Here is a 13,761-nt window from a genome sequence, read left to right on the forward strand (position 1 = left end):
AGCAGCAATAGCAATGAGATTAAACAATTTCCTACTACTGTCATTTCCAAAAGGGATGGTAGTGCTATGGTAAATACCTGTATATTGCTGGCATATCCTTCACCATCATTCTCCACAGGTATTTGTACAGGAAGGATAAGGATGTAAATGCCCATTCTATTTGTTCAGTATCCTTTGTGTCAAGCAAGGCAGAAATTGCTTTAAAGAAATCTTGGAAATGGGGGTAGAAGTCAGCCTGAAGATCTCGAGCCAGCTGTACAACCAGACTAAATGGAAGAAGAAGCAGATATTTTACAATAAAGCGTATAACCAAGTGGCATGCAATGGACATAGGTTTACATAATTGAGTGGGGAGTGTATTGGGCACATAACGGAATCAGTGTCATTAACATTAATGCTAGTCAATATGGAAAATCAACACTGGAGGATAATGTTAATACGTGGAGTAGAAGGTTCTGCAGGAGTTCTATCACAACTAGGGATTGACCGATACCGATAATCGGTGGAGGTTAGGGCCGATAGCCGATAACTTATACCGATATTCCGGTATAAGTTATCAGCTATTTATCCCCCCGCGACACCGCTGCAGATCATTGATTTAAAGCGGGCGCTTTATATCAATGCACTGCAGTGGCTTTTGCGGTGCCATAGGCCGCCGCCGCCACCACCACCCGCTTCCCTCCCCCTACCTGTCAGGGTGATCCGGGCCATCCATCCTTCCTGTAGTGTCCGGCGGCATTCCGGGTGGAGGGTGAACCGGTCCGGGCTGTCCTTCTCCAGGGGTGCTCTTCTCCACTCCGGGCAGGCTCCGACCTAGTAACGCAGCATAGACGCCGCTGCGCAGTGACGCTCGTGCGCAGCAACGTCTATGCAGCATTACTAGGCCGGAGCCTGCCCGGAGTGGAGAATAGCACCCCCGGAGAAGAAGGACAGCCCAGACCGGTTCACCCTCCACCCGGAATGCCGCCGGACACTACAGGAAGGATGGATGGCCCGGACCACCCCCATTACGGGTAAGTTTAATTTTTTTTATTGACTCGGAGAGTGGGGGAGGGGCCCGACCAGTATAGCGGTATGGGCAAAATTCTATACCGTGGGAGAAAAAAAAGTTATCCGGTTCATACCGGTATACCGCCCAGGTCGCGGTGCGGTGGTGGCGGTGCGGGGGGCATTATCTACAAGGTAGTTGCAGATACCGATAATGCCCAAAATCGTGATTATCGGCCATACCGATAATCGGTCGATCCCTAATCACAACCCCATTTGAAACATTTTTTTTTTCTAACTATTCGCTAAGTAGCGAGCAGATTGGTTGCTATTGGCAACTAGGCAATTTTTCCTCTGCACAGTTTTTGATAAATCTCCCCTATAATTAACTGCCATGCCAGGCTCATTAGAAGGGGAGCAGCTCACTTATTGACTGTGTTATCAAGAAAAACCCTTTGATGCAGAGCTTATCCAGTCAGAGTACAAAGGTAATCAAATAAAGAAACTATTTGGACAACACCTAGATAAACATAAGGGGGGAGATTTATCATTGCTTTTAGAGAATTTTTTTGTCTATTTTTTTAGCGCAGTTCAGGCGCAAGCAGCATATTTTGAGACTTTATGTGTCTTTCGATATAGACAGTTTCACTCTTTTTGCCTACCCGTAGAACTTTTTCTTTTTGACCATGCAGTGGTCATGTATTTATCACTTGCGGCTTTTGTCAAAAGTCGCAATTTTTTGTGCAAAGATACTTTTTTTTTTTTTTAGGCACAAAGCTACACCACCTACCAGTAGTAGAATCATTTCTACCTTCCACAATTCAACCTTTAACCTCTTGTGGACCACAGCGTCCCACTCCCATTCTATGACACCCCCTCTGGAGCTGAGCGCAGGTCATAGTTGGGTGGTCCTGGTGGCTATCTGCAACCAGGACCCATCTCTAATGCTAGACATCACCGATTACGGTGATGCCCGGCTTTAACACCTTAGAAAGGACGCGGAAAGTGTCTACTTCCCTCCCAAGCGTCTAGAAAAAGTGTATGTGGTAGAGCTTTTCCCTCCACAGCAGAGCTGCGCAAAATTCATCATCCTGCTGCACCTTCTTGAAAAATAAGATGCACGCTAGTCAAACCCACCACCATAATAAAAGTGGGAAAAAAACTCTACTGTAGACATTCTTTGATAAATCTGGGCCAAGTTCTCTAGAAATAAGCCGATATCAGCAATTTGTCAATATCTTTGCAGAACTGAGGCATAGCAAGCCACCAAGTACAAATCACTGGTGTACCCCCTCTATTATGCTGGCATGCAGAAAGTGACAAAGCAGAAAGGGACTAAATGGACCAGACAAGCCTGAAAACCAACAGCTTGCTGTAGGTTACTTAATGCTGGCCGACCATATACTGTGGTTGCCTCCTGATTCTTCCCTGGCAGCAAATATCTGGGAAGCAGAGGTTCGGGCAGTTGGATTTCAACATAACCGTCAAAGTATCTCCCCATTCAGAACACATGCACACTGAGAGCACATGAGTGTACGGGGCAGGGTGAATTGGGAAAGAGCTGCCATCTGAATAAGCATTCAGCTAGCTGAAGTGCACATCAATCCTTAGAAGCAGTTAATGCATTTTGGACCTTAAAAGGGTACTCCAATGGCCAGTGCGGAAGTAAATGTTCTGAACACTGTTCTCGCATTGTGGGTGCCGGCCACACCCCTCCCATAGACTTGCATTGAGGGTGTGTGGCTGTGATGTCACGAGGGGCATGGCCAACCCCCGCAGCATGAAAACAGCATTTGGAACATTTACTTCCGAACGCTGGCCAGTGGAGTACCCCTTTAAAAGGGTATTCCAGAACTGTAAAGTGATTTTTATAGTGCTATGTCTGTAGAAGAAAATTGATACTTACTTACCTCTAGTCCCATGCAAGTACTGCTGCAGTTCCTGTTTTGTCTGCTTCTGTTCCTCCACTGCTCATCTTCCTACTTCTGGGAAGAGTGCTCCAGAAAGGAGGACTCAGAGCTTTCGGCCCGAAAGCAGGCAGAAAACAGAAGCAGGGGAAGCAATTGAAAAGGGGACCACAGCAGGACCTGTGGGGGTCTAGCGGCAGGTAAGTAAGTATATATATTTTTTTTTTTTTTTAAACAAAACAATTCTAATTTATTTTAATTTTTTTAGAGCCCCAGCAGTATACCAATTTGTTAAAAACACCTAAATAAATACCCCTTTAAGACAGCATTAAAATATAAATTTTACACAAAGTAGAAAACTGACACCACAGGCATGTGATATCGTTTGACATGATGGATTGTACATACTCGAGCAGAGGCTGATAGGCCAGGCTATTCTTCACTTGTAGGTGTGTCTTCAAACTTTGCACTATGGCATTCTGGTGGTAAACAAGCAGGTGGAATGACTGGCATTTGCTGGATACTTCCCTGTAGAATGTAACTGAACAATACACCATTAGTCTTACACAGTGATTAAATATTTACACTAACAGGAGACAGGCTGACAGGAGTCATCGATACAATGCAGGTCACTAGACCAGACCCTAGAACAGTGATTCCCAACCAGAGGGTCTCTAGTGGTGGCAAAACTAAAGCTCCCAGCATGCTAAGACAGAAATGTATATTGCTCTATTGCTCATTATAAAAGAACATGCTCCATGCGCTATTTATTTATTTTTTTTAAATTTCCGGAAGAAAAAAAAAAAACAAAACAGAAAGATGGCTTTGGAAAGACAAAGTGGAAATAAATGTATTTTTTAATATATATATATATATATATATATATATATATATATATATATATATATATATTCTTTTTTACAGGCCTTCCCATCTACAGCAGCCCCAGCAAAAAAAAACAACTTTTTTTTGCATTGAACACCCTTTTAACCACCATAGCAACACTATTTGTATGTTCTAACTATGACCAAAAGGAGAAGGCTAATACAACTACATTTCATGGGACATGAATACAATAAACTCAGTAAATATTTTCATACGACAATTTCAAAATGCAATATTCTACATTATAAAGTGTAAATATGTACATACCAAAATTTTCTGTCAGGTTGAGATCCCTCCATTTCTGTAAACCTTCATAAAAATACGTCTCTACATCCTAGTTTCCCAGAGAAAACAAAATTGAATTCTATTAAATAGTACTATACTACTGATTTAATACATACTTCTGAAATCATTTGTTACATCACGGAGACACATACCATTTGTTATAACAACAGTGAATATTAGAGCTTTAGTAGCTTCACACTAGTAAATTGTAGAGGTGTCCCAGAACTGGACCCCTATGAGATTAGTATTTTTTTAGTAGTTGTATGCATCAGTATGGTAGTTTTGTATGATCTGATAATATAAACATAATTATGTTGGCCTCTATAAAATCTGGAGGATTCAAAGTACCATATTGGCAGACATACGTGTTTTGTCTATAGCCTTCAATAAAAGTAGATATAGTACACATTATAGCGCAGCTTATTATTCTTCTCTCCTCATTTAAATTAACATGCCCCCTAGACCGAAAAAAGTGCACGTTTTTGGGTGGAGTCGACTAAAGACGTATAGAGTATTTAGTCAGATTTTGACCACACGTTAAAAGAACACCAGGTTTGTCCAATTTGACAATGTATATTTCTAGGACATTTAAACAGGCATTCATCTGACAGCTATCCTATGTGTATGCCCTGCTTAAGTTTAAAAAAAATAAAAAATAAAATTTACCTAAAGGTTCACATAACTTCTGAAGTTGTGGTTAGTGGGAGCATGGCTGCTGAAAACCCACCGATCGCAAGAACAAAGGAACACAACAAGCAATCACTTGAGAGCGGAGTCCCTTAGTTCCTGCTGGCTTACTAAGGAACGCAGTACTAAGGAGAATGCTTGTGTCCCTTTATTCTAGCCATAATCTTCTGATATATATACCTTATTGGGGTAAATAAATGTCACAAATGGTCAACTACTGTTCAATAAATGATATAAGTGATACCTGTCTCTTAGATGAAGGCTGATTGTTAAGTTAGAAATACACAAAAAAACATGTTTTTCTTCTAAGCTCAAGAGGATATGCTGCAGTATGCAAAAACCCTCCCTCCCTGCTCTATATGACTGATGTGCAGTGTTTGGTTTCCAGCATTAAGCCTCATACATCATTCATGCAGGGCATGGGGGAAGAGGCATGAATGCTACCTTTCAGCCCATTCTCTACGACACTTGAGCTTGGAAGAGAAACATAATTTTGAAACTTTGTGAAAGGCCATCCCCTAAGAGACGGGTATGAGTTGTTTTATCTCCTTATCAGCAGCTTTGAACATAATATATAGCAGACAGATTCCCTTTAAAGGACACCTGCAGCGATAACAAGTTATACCCTATCTACAGGATAGGGAAAAGTGCTTGATCACGGGGGGCCCGACCACTGGGCCCCCCCGCGATCTCCCAAATGGGCCCTGGCATTGCCGCTCTGATGCGCGTACTCCTCCTCCACATACAGCTCTATGGGAGAGGCGGGGAGGCATGAATACATAGAACTACATGGAGGAGGCGTGTCAGCCGGGGTGTCATGCTGCGGCCGACACGCCTCCTGCACAGGAGAGCCGCGACAGAGCCAAGGCCCTGTGCAGGAGATCGCGGGGGGTCCCAGCGTTTGGACCCCCAGCGATCAAACACTTATCCCCTATCCTTTGAATAGGGGAGAAGTTGTTTTTGCTAAAGATTTCCTTTAAGCCAATAGATCACAAGCTAAAAGACTTGAAGAAACTTGTATACAGTACAAGGTGTTTACATACAGCACCTTATCTTCTATGATACCATATACAATCCATTCTATCTGCTTAGACCAATGTTTCCCAATCAGGATGCCTCTAGCTGTTGCAAAACACAATGCCCAGCATGCCCGGACAGCCGAAGGCTAGAAGTACCCTAGTTGGGAAACACAGCCTTAGACATTGAAAATCAACAAGAGCACAACACAGATGTATGCCGCCTTACCTCTGAGAAGCTTTCGGTCCTGTCAATGCGATGGATGATGTCGATGTTGACATTTGCTAATCTTTCAGAAAATGTGAGAAACTACAAGAAAAAAAAAATACAGTGTTTAATACAAAACCAGTATCACAAACCTCTCATTGCATATTAGAAACTCATCAGGTACAGTAGAGATTAAAAGGTTAAAAGGGTACTCCAACATATGCAAGTACATCCCCTATGCGAAGGTCAGGGGAGAAAAATCTAATCACGTGGGTGGAGACCGCTGAAACCCCTGTAATGTTCAGAATGGTGCCCGAATCTCCCTGTACACAGAGCTTGGGTCACTGGGGCCTCTCTCTGCATTCTCCATGGCCGGCATTTATCATTGTAGGTGTAAGTGAAGCATTTATGATTGTAGGTGTAAGTGAAGCATTTTTCTACACCTTTTTTGTGTGCTGGTAATGTGTAGAAGCACCAGATTTATTAAATGGTCACAGAGCATTTCATAAATTTTGTGCAGATGCACATTTTCTGAAATTTCTCTCTTCACATACACCAAAAAGCTAAGTTAAGCTAAGGCTGCATTCACATGGCCGTCTAGACCCGTTCCGTTGTTCTCCCGTCAAAATTAAAAACGGACTTAAAAAAACTGACAACAATGAATGCAAACGGATGTTATCCGTTTGTATCCGTTTTTGTTCAGTTAATAAACCAAAAAAAAAATATGTTTTTGTTCTGAGCATGCTCAAAAGTAAAAACGGATCGAAAAAACGGATGCAAATGGATGACATTAAAGGCTCATCCGTTTTCCATAGACTTCAATGTTAAATTTACTGTATCCGTTTTTTCTTCCGTTTTTAGGACGGAAGAAAAAATACTGCATGTGCCATTTTTTCTGCCATCATAAAAAACGGAAATGAGTGCAGACGGGTGAAAACAGATTGTACAAAAATCCCATTGACACAAATGTGATTTTTTTTTTTTTTTACCGTTTTTAATCCGTTTGCAGCCTGTAAAAAAGGAAATAAAACGGGAATTAAAAAAACGGGGACAGACGGCCGTGTGCACGCATACTAAGTCTGAGCTGGTGTAGTTTTAGAGACTTTTCAGTGGCTTTGCGCCTTTTCACAAAAAGGCGCAGTTCATAAAACCCTTCATGTATTGCCAAAATCAGTGGATTGCAACTCAAAATCAGCAAAAAAGTGTAAACCAAAAGGCGCACATAAACCCTGCTTGCGCCTTTTTTGCGAATTTTCTAGACACAAGAAACAGTCTAAAGAAAATGATAAATGTCGGCCTATGAGTGTGTCGGTAATACACGAATATAGCTATTGTATCACCGTCACTACCATTGAGATTGCATGACGAACCAGCCCTCCATGGACAAGGAGATTCAGACTTCATTCTGGAGATTGCGGGGGTCCCTCATCCTGCGATTAGACACTTAGGCCGGCATTTATCATTGTAGGTGTAAGTGAAGCATTTTTCTACACCTTTTTTGTGTGCTGGTAATGTGTAGAAGCACCAGATTTATTAAATGGTCACGGAGCAGTTGATACATTTTGTGCAGGTCACATTTTCTGAAATTTCTCTCTTCACATACAACAAAAAGCTAAGTCTGGGCTGGTGTAGTTTTAGAGACTTCAGTGGATTTGCGCCTTTTTTGCGCCTTTTCACAAAAAGGCTCAGTTCATAAAACCCGTCTATTTCATGTGTATTGCCAAAATCAGTGGATTGCACCTTTTTTGCACCTTTTGTAGACATAAGAAACAGTCTAAAGACAATGATAAATGTTGGCCTTATTCCCTATCCTTTGGATAGGGGATACGTTTGCAAAAACTGGGATACCCTTTTAATCCTATCTGTACAGGATATGCCATAAATGTCTGATAGATGCAGGTCCTTTTGAGACATTTCCCCTTCAGCCTGCTTACAACAAAACTGAATTAATCAGCAAGCAAAAAACAGCGGAAGGGGCTGTTTTATGCAGTTTACATCACACCCATAAAGGATAATGTGAGTTGTGTAAACAGCATAGCTTGGAAGAACTTAGAAGTTACAGAAACATCATTTCTCGCAACGTCACACTGTTCACTCAATTCAGGAGTTAGAGGAACAGTGTAGCACAGTTCAGCACTAAACTCTTTCAGAGTCTCCCATTTACTATTATAATTTCAAAGCATTTGATACAGGGTGACATAAACGGCTGGTACATAAAATGAGAATGCTTGGGCTGGTGAAGAATGTGTGTATGTGGGTGAGTAACTGGCTCAATGATGGGAAACAGAGGGTGGTTATTAATGGTACTTACTCTGATTGGGTGACTGTTACTAGTGGGGTACCACAGGGGTCAGTTTTGGGTTCTATCCTTTTAAAAATATATTTATTAATGACCTTGTCGAGGGATTTTATAGAAAAGTACCAATCTTTACAAATGATACTAAGCTCTGTAAAGTGGTTAACACAATAGAGGACAGCACACTGTTACAAATGGATCTGGATAGGTTGGAGGTTTGGGCTGGGAAGTGGCACATGAGGTTCAACACTGATAAATGTAAGGTAACGCACATGGGGAGGAAAAATCCGAGCTGGGATTATGTATTAAATAGTAAAACACTGGGAATGACTGACATGTAAAAGGAGTTTTTAGTTAACAGTAAATTTAGCTGTAGTGACCAGTGTCGGGCAGCTGCTGCCAAGGCAAATAAAATCATCGGGTGCATCAATAGGGGAATAGATTCCCATGACAAGGAAATAATTCTACCGCTGTACAAATCACTGGTCCGACCACACATGGAATACTGTGTATACTGTGGGCACCAGTGTACAAGAAAGATATAGCGGAGCTGGAGAGGGTTCAAAGACGGGCAACCAGAGTAATAAGGGGAATGGGAGGACTACAGTACTCAAAGATTATCAGAATAAGGGTGCATTCACACGCAATACCGTTTCCGTATCAGGTTTTTGATGAAAAACGGATTTCTGAAAACAGTACTAAACTGTGTCATGTGTGTACAAATTTTAACCTGTATACGGTTTGAAAAATGATGCCCGGTTGCATCCGTTTGTAAGAAAAAAAAAACATACGTTTTTAACTTTTCACTCCATTATGAATAAAGTTTTACTAGTTTGATTGAAAGAAAATTAAAAAAAAAAATCGTATGGTGCAAACCGGATGGAACCGTACGCACATACGGTTCTCTACGGTTCCCATTGACTCCCATGTTAAAAAAAAAAAAATGTATACGGTTTCAATACGGTTTTTCACCCGGACGAAAAACAGTGGTAGGCTATAGTTTTGGGTACAGGGGGAAAAAAAACGACAAAACTGTACAAGACGCAAAACGGTTGCAACCGGATGCATCATTTTGCATACGGTTTTCAATACTATTCCATAAGCTTTTCAAACTGAAAACGTATACAGGAACTGTACTGCAAAAACGTGGTGAATGCACTCAGGGGTGACCTAATATGTATAAATATATCAGGGGGCAGTACAGAGATCTCTTCCATGACCTATGTATACCCAGTAGGGATGTCCCGATACTGGTATCGGGACAGATAATGGACATTTCCGCAAGTACTAGTACTAGTGCAAATGTCCCTGATACCTAATCCAGTACCTGCTGGCGAGTCCTGCTGGCAGGTGTCACGGAGGTGCCATAAGCCGCCTGAACTCTCCGCTCCCGAGTCGGGACCAGCATTAACCATTTAGATGCCGCAATCAAATTTGATTGAGGCATCTAAAAGTCTAGAGATGTACTGCCGATTAGCTCAAGGATGCTGATAGGGATCACAGCTGTGTAATTGCGGTGTCCCGATCAGCTGTGAGGACGGCTATAGGTCCCTTACCCTGCTCCGTGCGTGCGATCGACGCTCCTTTACTGCTGCCAGCTATGGCAGGCATTAGTAAAGGAGCGCCGATAACACTGATCACTGCTATGCTATGGCATAGCATTCATCAGTGTATGAAATCTACAGATTGCATATAATAGTCCCCTATGGGGACTAAAAAAGTGGGAAATTGTAAAAAATAATAAATTTGAATTAACCCCTCAATAAAAAAAATTGAATCACCATCCCTTTCAAAAAACTTTAAATAAAAAAAAATTTTTTTTTCAATATAAAAAAGCTCTTTCTATTATAAAAAAAAAAAAAAAAAAAAAATTCAAAAGAAATATCACTTTTTTCCCCATTAAGGGTATGTTCACACGGGCAGATCCACAGCGTATTTTACATTGGGGATCCGCCACTCAAGGACTGCAACATGCTGCCTTTAGATGTGCCTGCTCGCAGCGGCAATACGCCGCTACAAGCAGACACAGTGAAGCGATGTGCGAATTGCCGCACATGCGTGGTGTACACGCACATATCACAGCTGCTCCCCCATGAGCTAGGCCGAGAGCGGCCACGATGTGTGAGTGCACTGCGACTCGCACATCGCAGTGTGTCTGCTCTTAGCGGCGTATTGCCTCTCCGAGCAGGCACATCTAAAGGCACCATGAAGCGGTCCTTCAGTGGTGGATCTGCAGCATAAAATACGCTGTGGATCAGCCCGTGTGAACGTACCATTAAAGAAAAAAAAAAAAAAAAATGTCACATGACATTGAAAAAAGTATCAGTAATTGGTATCGGCGAGTACTTAAGAAAAAGTATCGGTACTTGTACAAAAAAAATTCTATTGGCTGTCAGGGCATGCTGGGAGTTGTAGTGGTAAAACTGGAGGCACCCAGGACAGGAGCTTCATGGGGGAAGGAGTGAGCCGGGAGCCGATGCGGGAGGGACGGGTGCGGGGGAGCCTCTTCCTGCCGCTCGGTGAGTAACACCTTGCAGCAGCGCCACCCCCCCCCCCCCCACCGCGCCCCCCGCACCTTGCAGCAGGGCCGTCGGCGAGTGCGAGAAGCCGATGCGCAGCCCTGGCTGTTACTGCGCCTGCGCAAAATTTCGACTGATGCCCTGCCGGAATCAGTCGGAATTTTGCATTGACGTCACTCCGCACTGCATTAGGCCACTAGGAGGGCACCCCCTAGTGGCCGAATTTCAAATTGCTTTTAAAATGTTTTAAAAGCATTTTTTTTTTTTAAGTATATTAGAGATATGTTGTAGTACTTAAGTACTACAACATATCAAAAATAATTTTTCATGACATTGCCCATTTAACATCTAGAAGAAAGAAGGTTACTATTCGAGATGAGCGAACTTACAGTAAATTCGATTCGTCACAAACTTCTCGGCCCGGCAGTTGATGACTTATCCTGCATAAATTAGTTCAGCTTTCAGGTGCTCCGGTGGGCTGGAAAAGGTGGATACAGGCTTAGGAAAGAGTCTCCTAGGACTGTATCCACCTTTTCCAGCCCACCGGAGCACCGGAAAGCTGAACTAATTTATGCAGGATAAGTCATCAACTGCCGAGCCGAGAAGTTCGTGACGAATCAAATTTACTGTAAGTTTGCTCATCTCTAGTTACTATATCAGCATAGACAGGGGTTCTTTACTGTAAGAACAGGGAGACCATGGAACTCTCTTCCATGGTGAACCCAATAAGGGTATATTCACATGGCAGAATTTCTGCATGCAGAATTACGGACTGATTCTGAATGCGGATTCCTCATCAAATTAACCCCTTAAGGATGCAGGGTTTTTCAGTTTTTGCATTTTTATTTTTTCCTCATCACCTTCTAAAAATCATAAGGCTTACAATTTTGCACGTAAAATTCCATATGATGGCTTATTTTTTGCGCCACCAATTCTACTTTGCAGTGACATTAGTCATTTTACCCAAAAATCCACGGCAAAACGAAAAAAAATAATAATAATAATTGCGCGACAAAATTTTAGAAAAAATTTCATTTTGTAACTTTTGGGGGCTTCCGTTTCTACGCAGTACATTTTCCGGTAAAAATAACACCTTATCTTTATTCTGTAGGTCCATACGGATAAAATGATACCCTACTTATATAGGTTTGATATTGTCGTACTTGGGAAAAAAATCATAACTACATGCAGGAAAATTTATATGTTTAAAATTATCATCTTCTAACCCCTATAACTTATTTATTTTTCCGTGTACGGGCCGGTATGAGGTCTCATTTTTTGCGCCATGTTCTGAAGTTTTTATCGATACCATTTTTGTATTGATCAGACTTTTTCATCACTTTTTATTCATTTTTTTCATGATATAAAAAGTGACCAAAAATAGGCTATTTTGGAAACTTATTAGGGAAGGGGTTAAATGACCTTTGTTAACTTTTTTTTTTTGCAGTGCTATAGCTCCCATAGGGAGCTATAGCACTGCACACACTGATCTCCTATGCTGATCCCTGCAGAGCCATAGCTTTGCATGGATCAGCGAGATAGGGGCTCGATTGCTCAAGCCTGTAGCTCAGGCTAGGAGCAATCAAACCCAGATCGGACGCAGGCGGAGACAGGTAAGGGGACCTCCGCTTGCGTCCTAGCTGATCAGGACATCGCGATTTTAACGCGATGTCCTGATCAGCCCGACTGAGCTGCCGGGAAGTGTTTACTTTCACTTTCAGACATGGCGGTCAACTTTGATCGCCGCGTCTGAAGGGTTAATAGCTCGTGGCACAACGATCGGTACTGTGTGCTGTTAGCCCAGGGTCCCGGCTATGACTAGCAGCCGGGACCGACCCGGGGTGATGCGGGGTCATGGCGTGACCCCGTTTTAAACACCGGGACCGGGCATAGGGCGTACAGGTACGCCATACGTCCTTAAGAAGTTAAAGTGCACCGGTCGTCAACAAAAACTTTTATATTATGTAGATAATACCAATATATGTATATATGTAATATACATTGGTTTAAAAATGTGTATATTTTTGTCCCTGCAGCTATTGCCTGTGTGTCTCTATGAGGAGTTCAAATACAGGAAGTGAGGGTGGACAAACAGGGCTCTGTGCACTAAGAAAAAGCAGGACTGTGTGCACTGAGGCTCTATAACATGCTCCAGGCTCATACATCAGAATGATTGACAAGCCAGGAGCCTGCACAGATCCCTGCTTGTCCCGCCCTCACTTCCTGTATTTGGACTCCTCATAGAGACACACGGACAATAGCTGCAGGGACAGCATTTTTTTCACCCACAAATATACACAATTTTTAACAAATGTATATTACAGATATACATATAATGGTATTATCTACATTATATAAAACGCTTTTGTTGACGACAGGTACATTTTAAAGCCCAAGAGACCTTCAATCGGATTCTGCACTCCTATTCACACTTCAGAATTTCAGCATTCGGATTCCAGATGGAATCCGCACCGATTCCACATGAAATCCGCTGAAATGAATGCGGAATTGGTGTGGATGTGCAGAAATAACATTGCTGGTTATTTACACTAGATTTATAGGGACAGAACGTTGATCCAGGGATTTATATTGTCTGGCCAGAGAGGGTTAAACAGCCTTCCATTTTGAGACAGGTAGGAACCCCATCTATCAGACACATCATGGCATAACCCGTGGATATGCTTTAGATGTTCACATAGAAATATATTCCAGCCACAAATATAAAAGCAATACTGTCATTTAGAACATCATGTTGCTCATACATGTCAAAAGTAGAGATAGTGCAGGGTCGCTCTCTCTAGCTGTCACTCAAACCTTTCACTGCATAAGTCTATAGCAGTGTTTCCCAACCAGGGTGACTCCAGATGTTGCAAAACTACAACTCCCAGAATGCCTGGACAGCCTTTGGCTGTCCAGGCATGCTGGGAGTTGTAGTTTTGCAACACCTGGAGGCACCGTGGTTGGGAAACAC

General features: G+C 42.3%; 1 protein-coding gene across 2 annotated transcripts in view; it reads right to left on the reverse strand.

Moving 5' to 3' along the window:
* UTP20 (UTP20 small subunit processome component) overlaps positions 1 to 13,761 on the reverse strand; it is a 145,753-nt gene that overhangs the window by 130,062 nt on the left and 1,930 nt on the right. Inside the window, exons 2-5 of one of the 2 annotated variants that reach the window (XM_056574591.1) lie at positions 5,997 to 6,077; positions 4,047 to 4,113; positions 3,303 to 3,435; positions 78 to 266 (exon numbers count right to left, since the gene is read on the reverse strand). In XM_056574591.1, coding sequence (XP_056430566.1) covers positions 78 to 266; positions 3,303 to 3,435; positions 4,047 to 4,113; positions 5,997 to 6,077 — 470 coding nt within the window. Of the gene's footprint in view, positions 1 to 77; positions 267 to 3,302; positions 3,436 to 4,046; positions 4,114 to 5,996; positions 6,078 to 13,761 lie in introns of those variants that run through there. The other variant, XM_056574592.1, reaches the window with a different exon arrangement.

Source organism: Hyla sarda, chromosome 4 (genome assembly GCF_029499605.1).
Source record: "Hyla sarda isolate aHylSar1 chromosome 4, aHylSar1.hap1, whole genome shotgun sequence".
Taxonomy (NCBI): Eukaryota; Metazoa; Chordata; class Amphibia; order Anura; family Hylidae; genus Hyla; species Hyla sarda.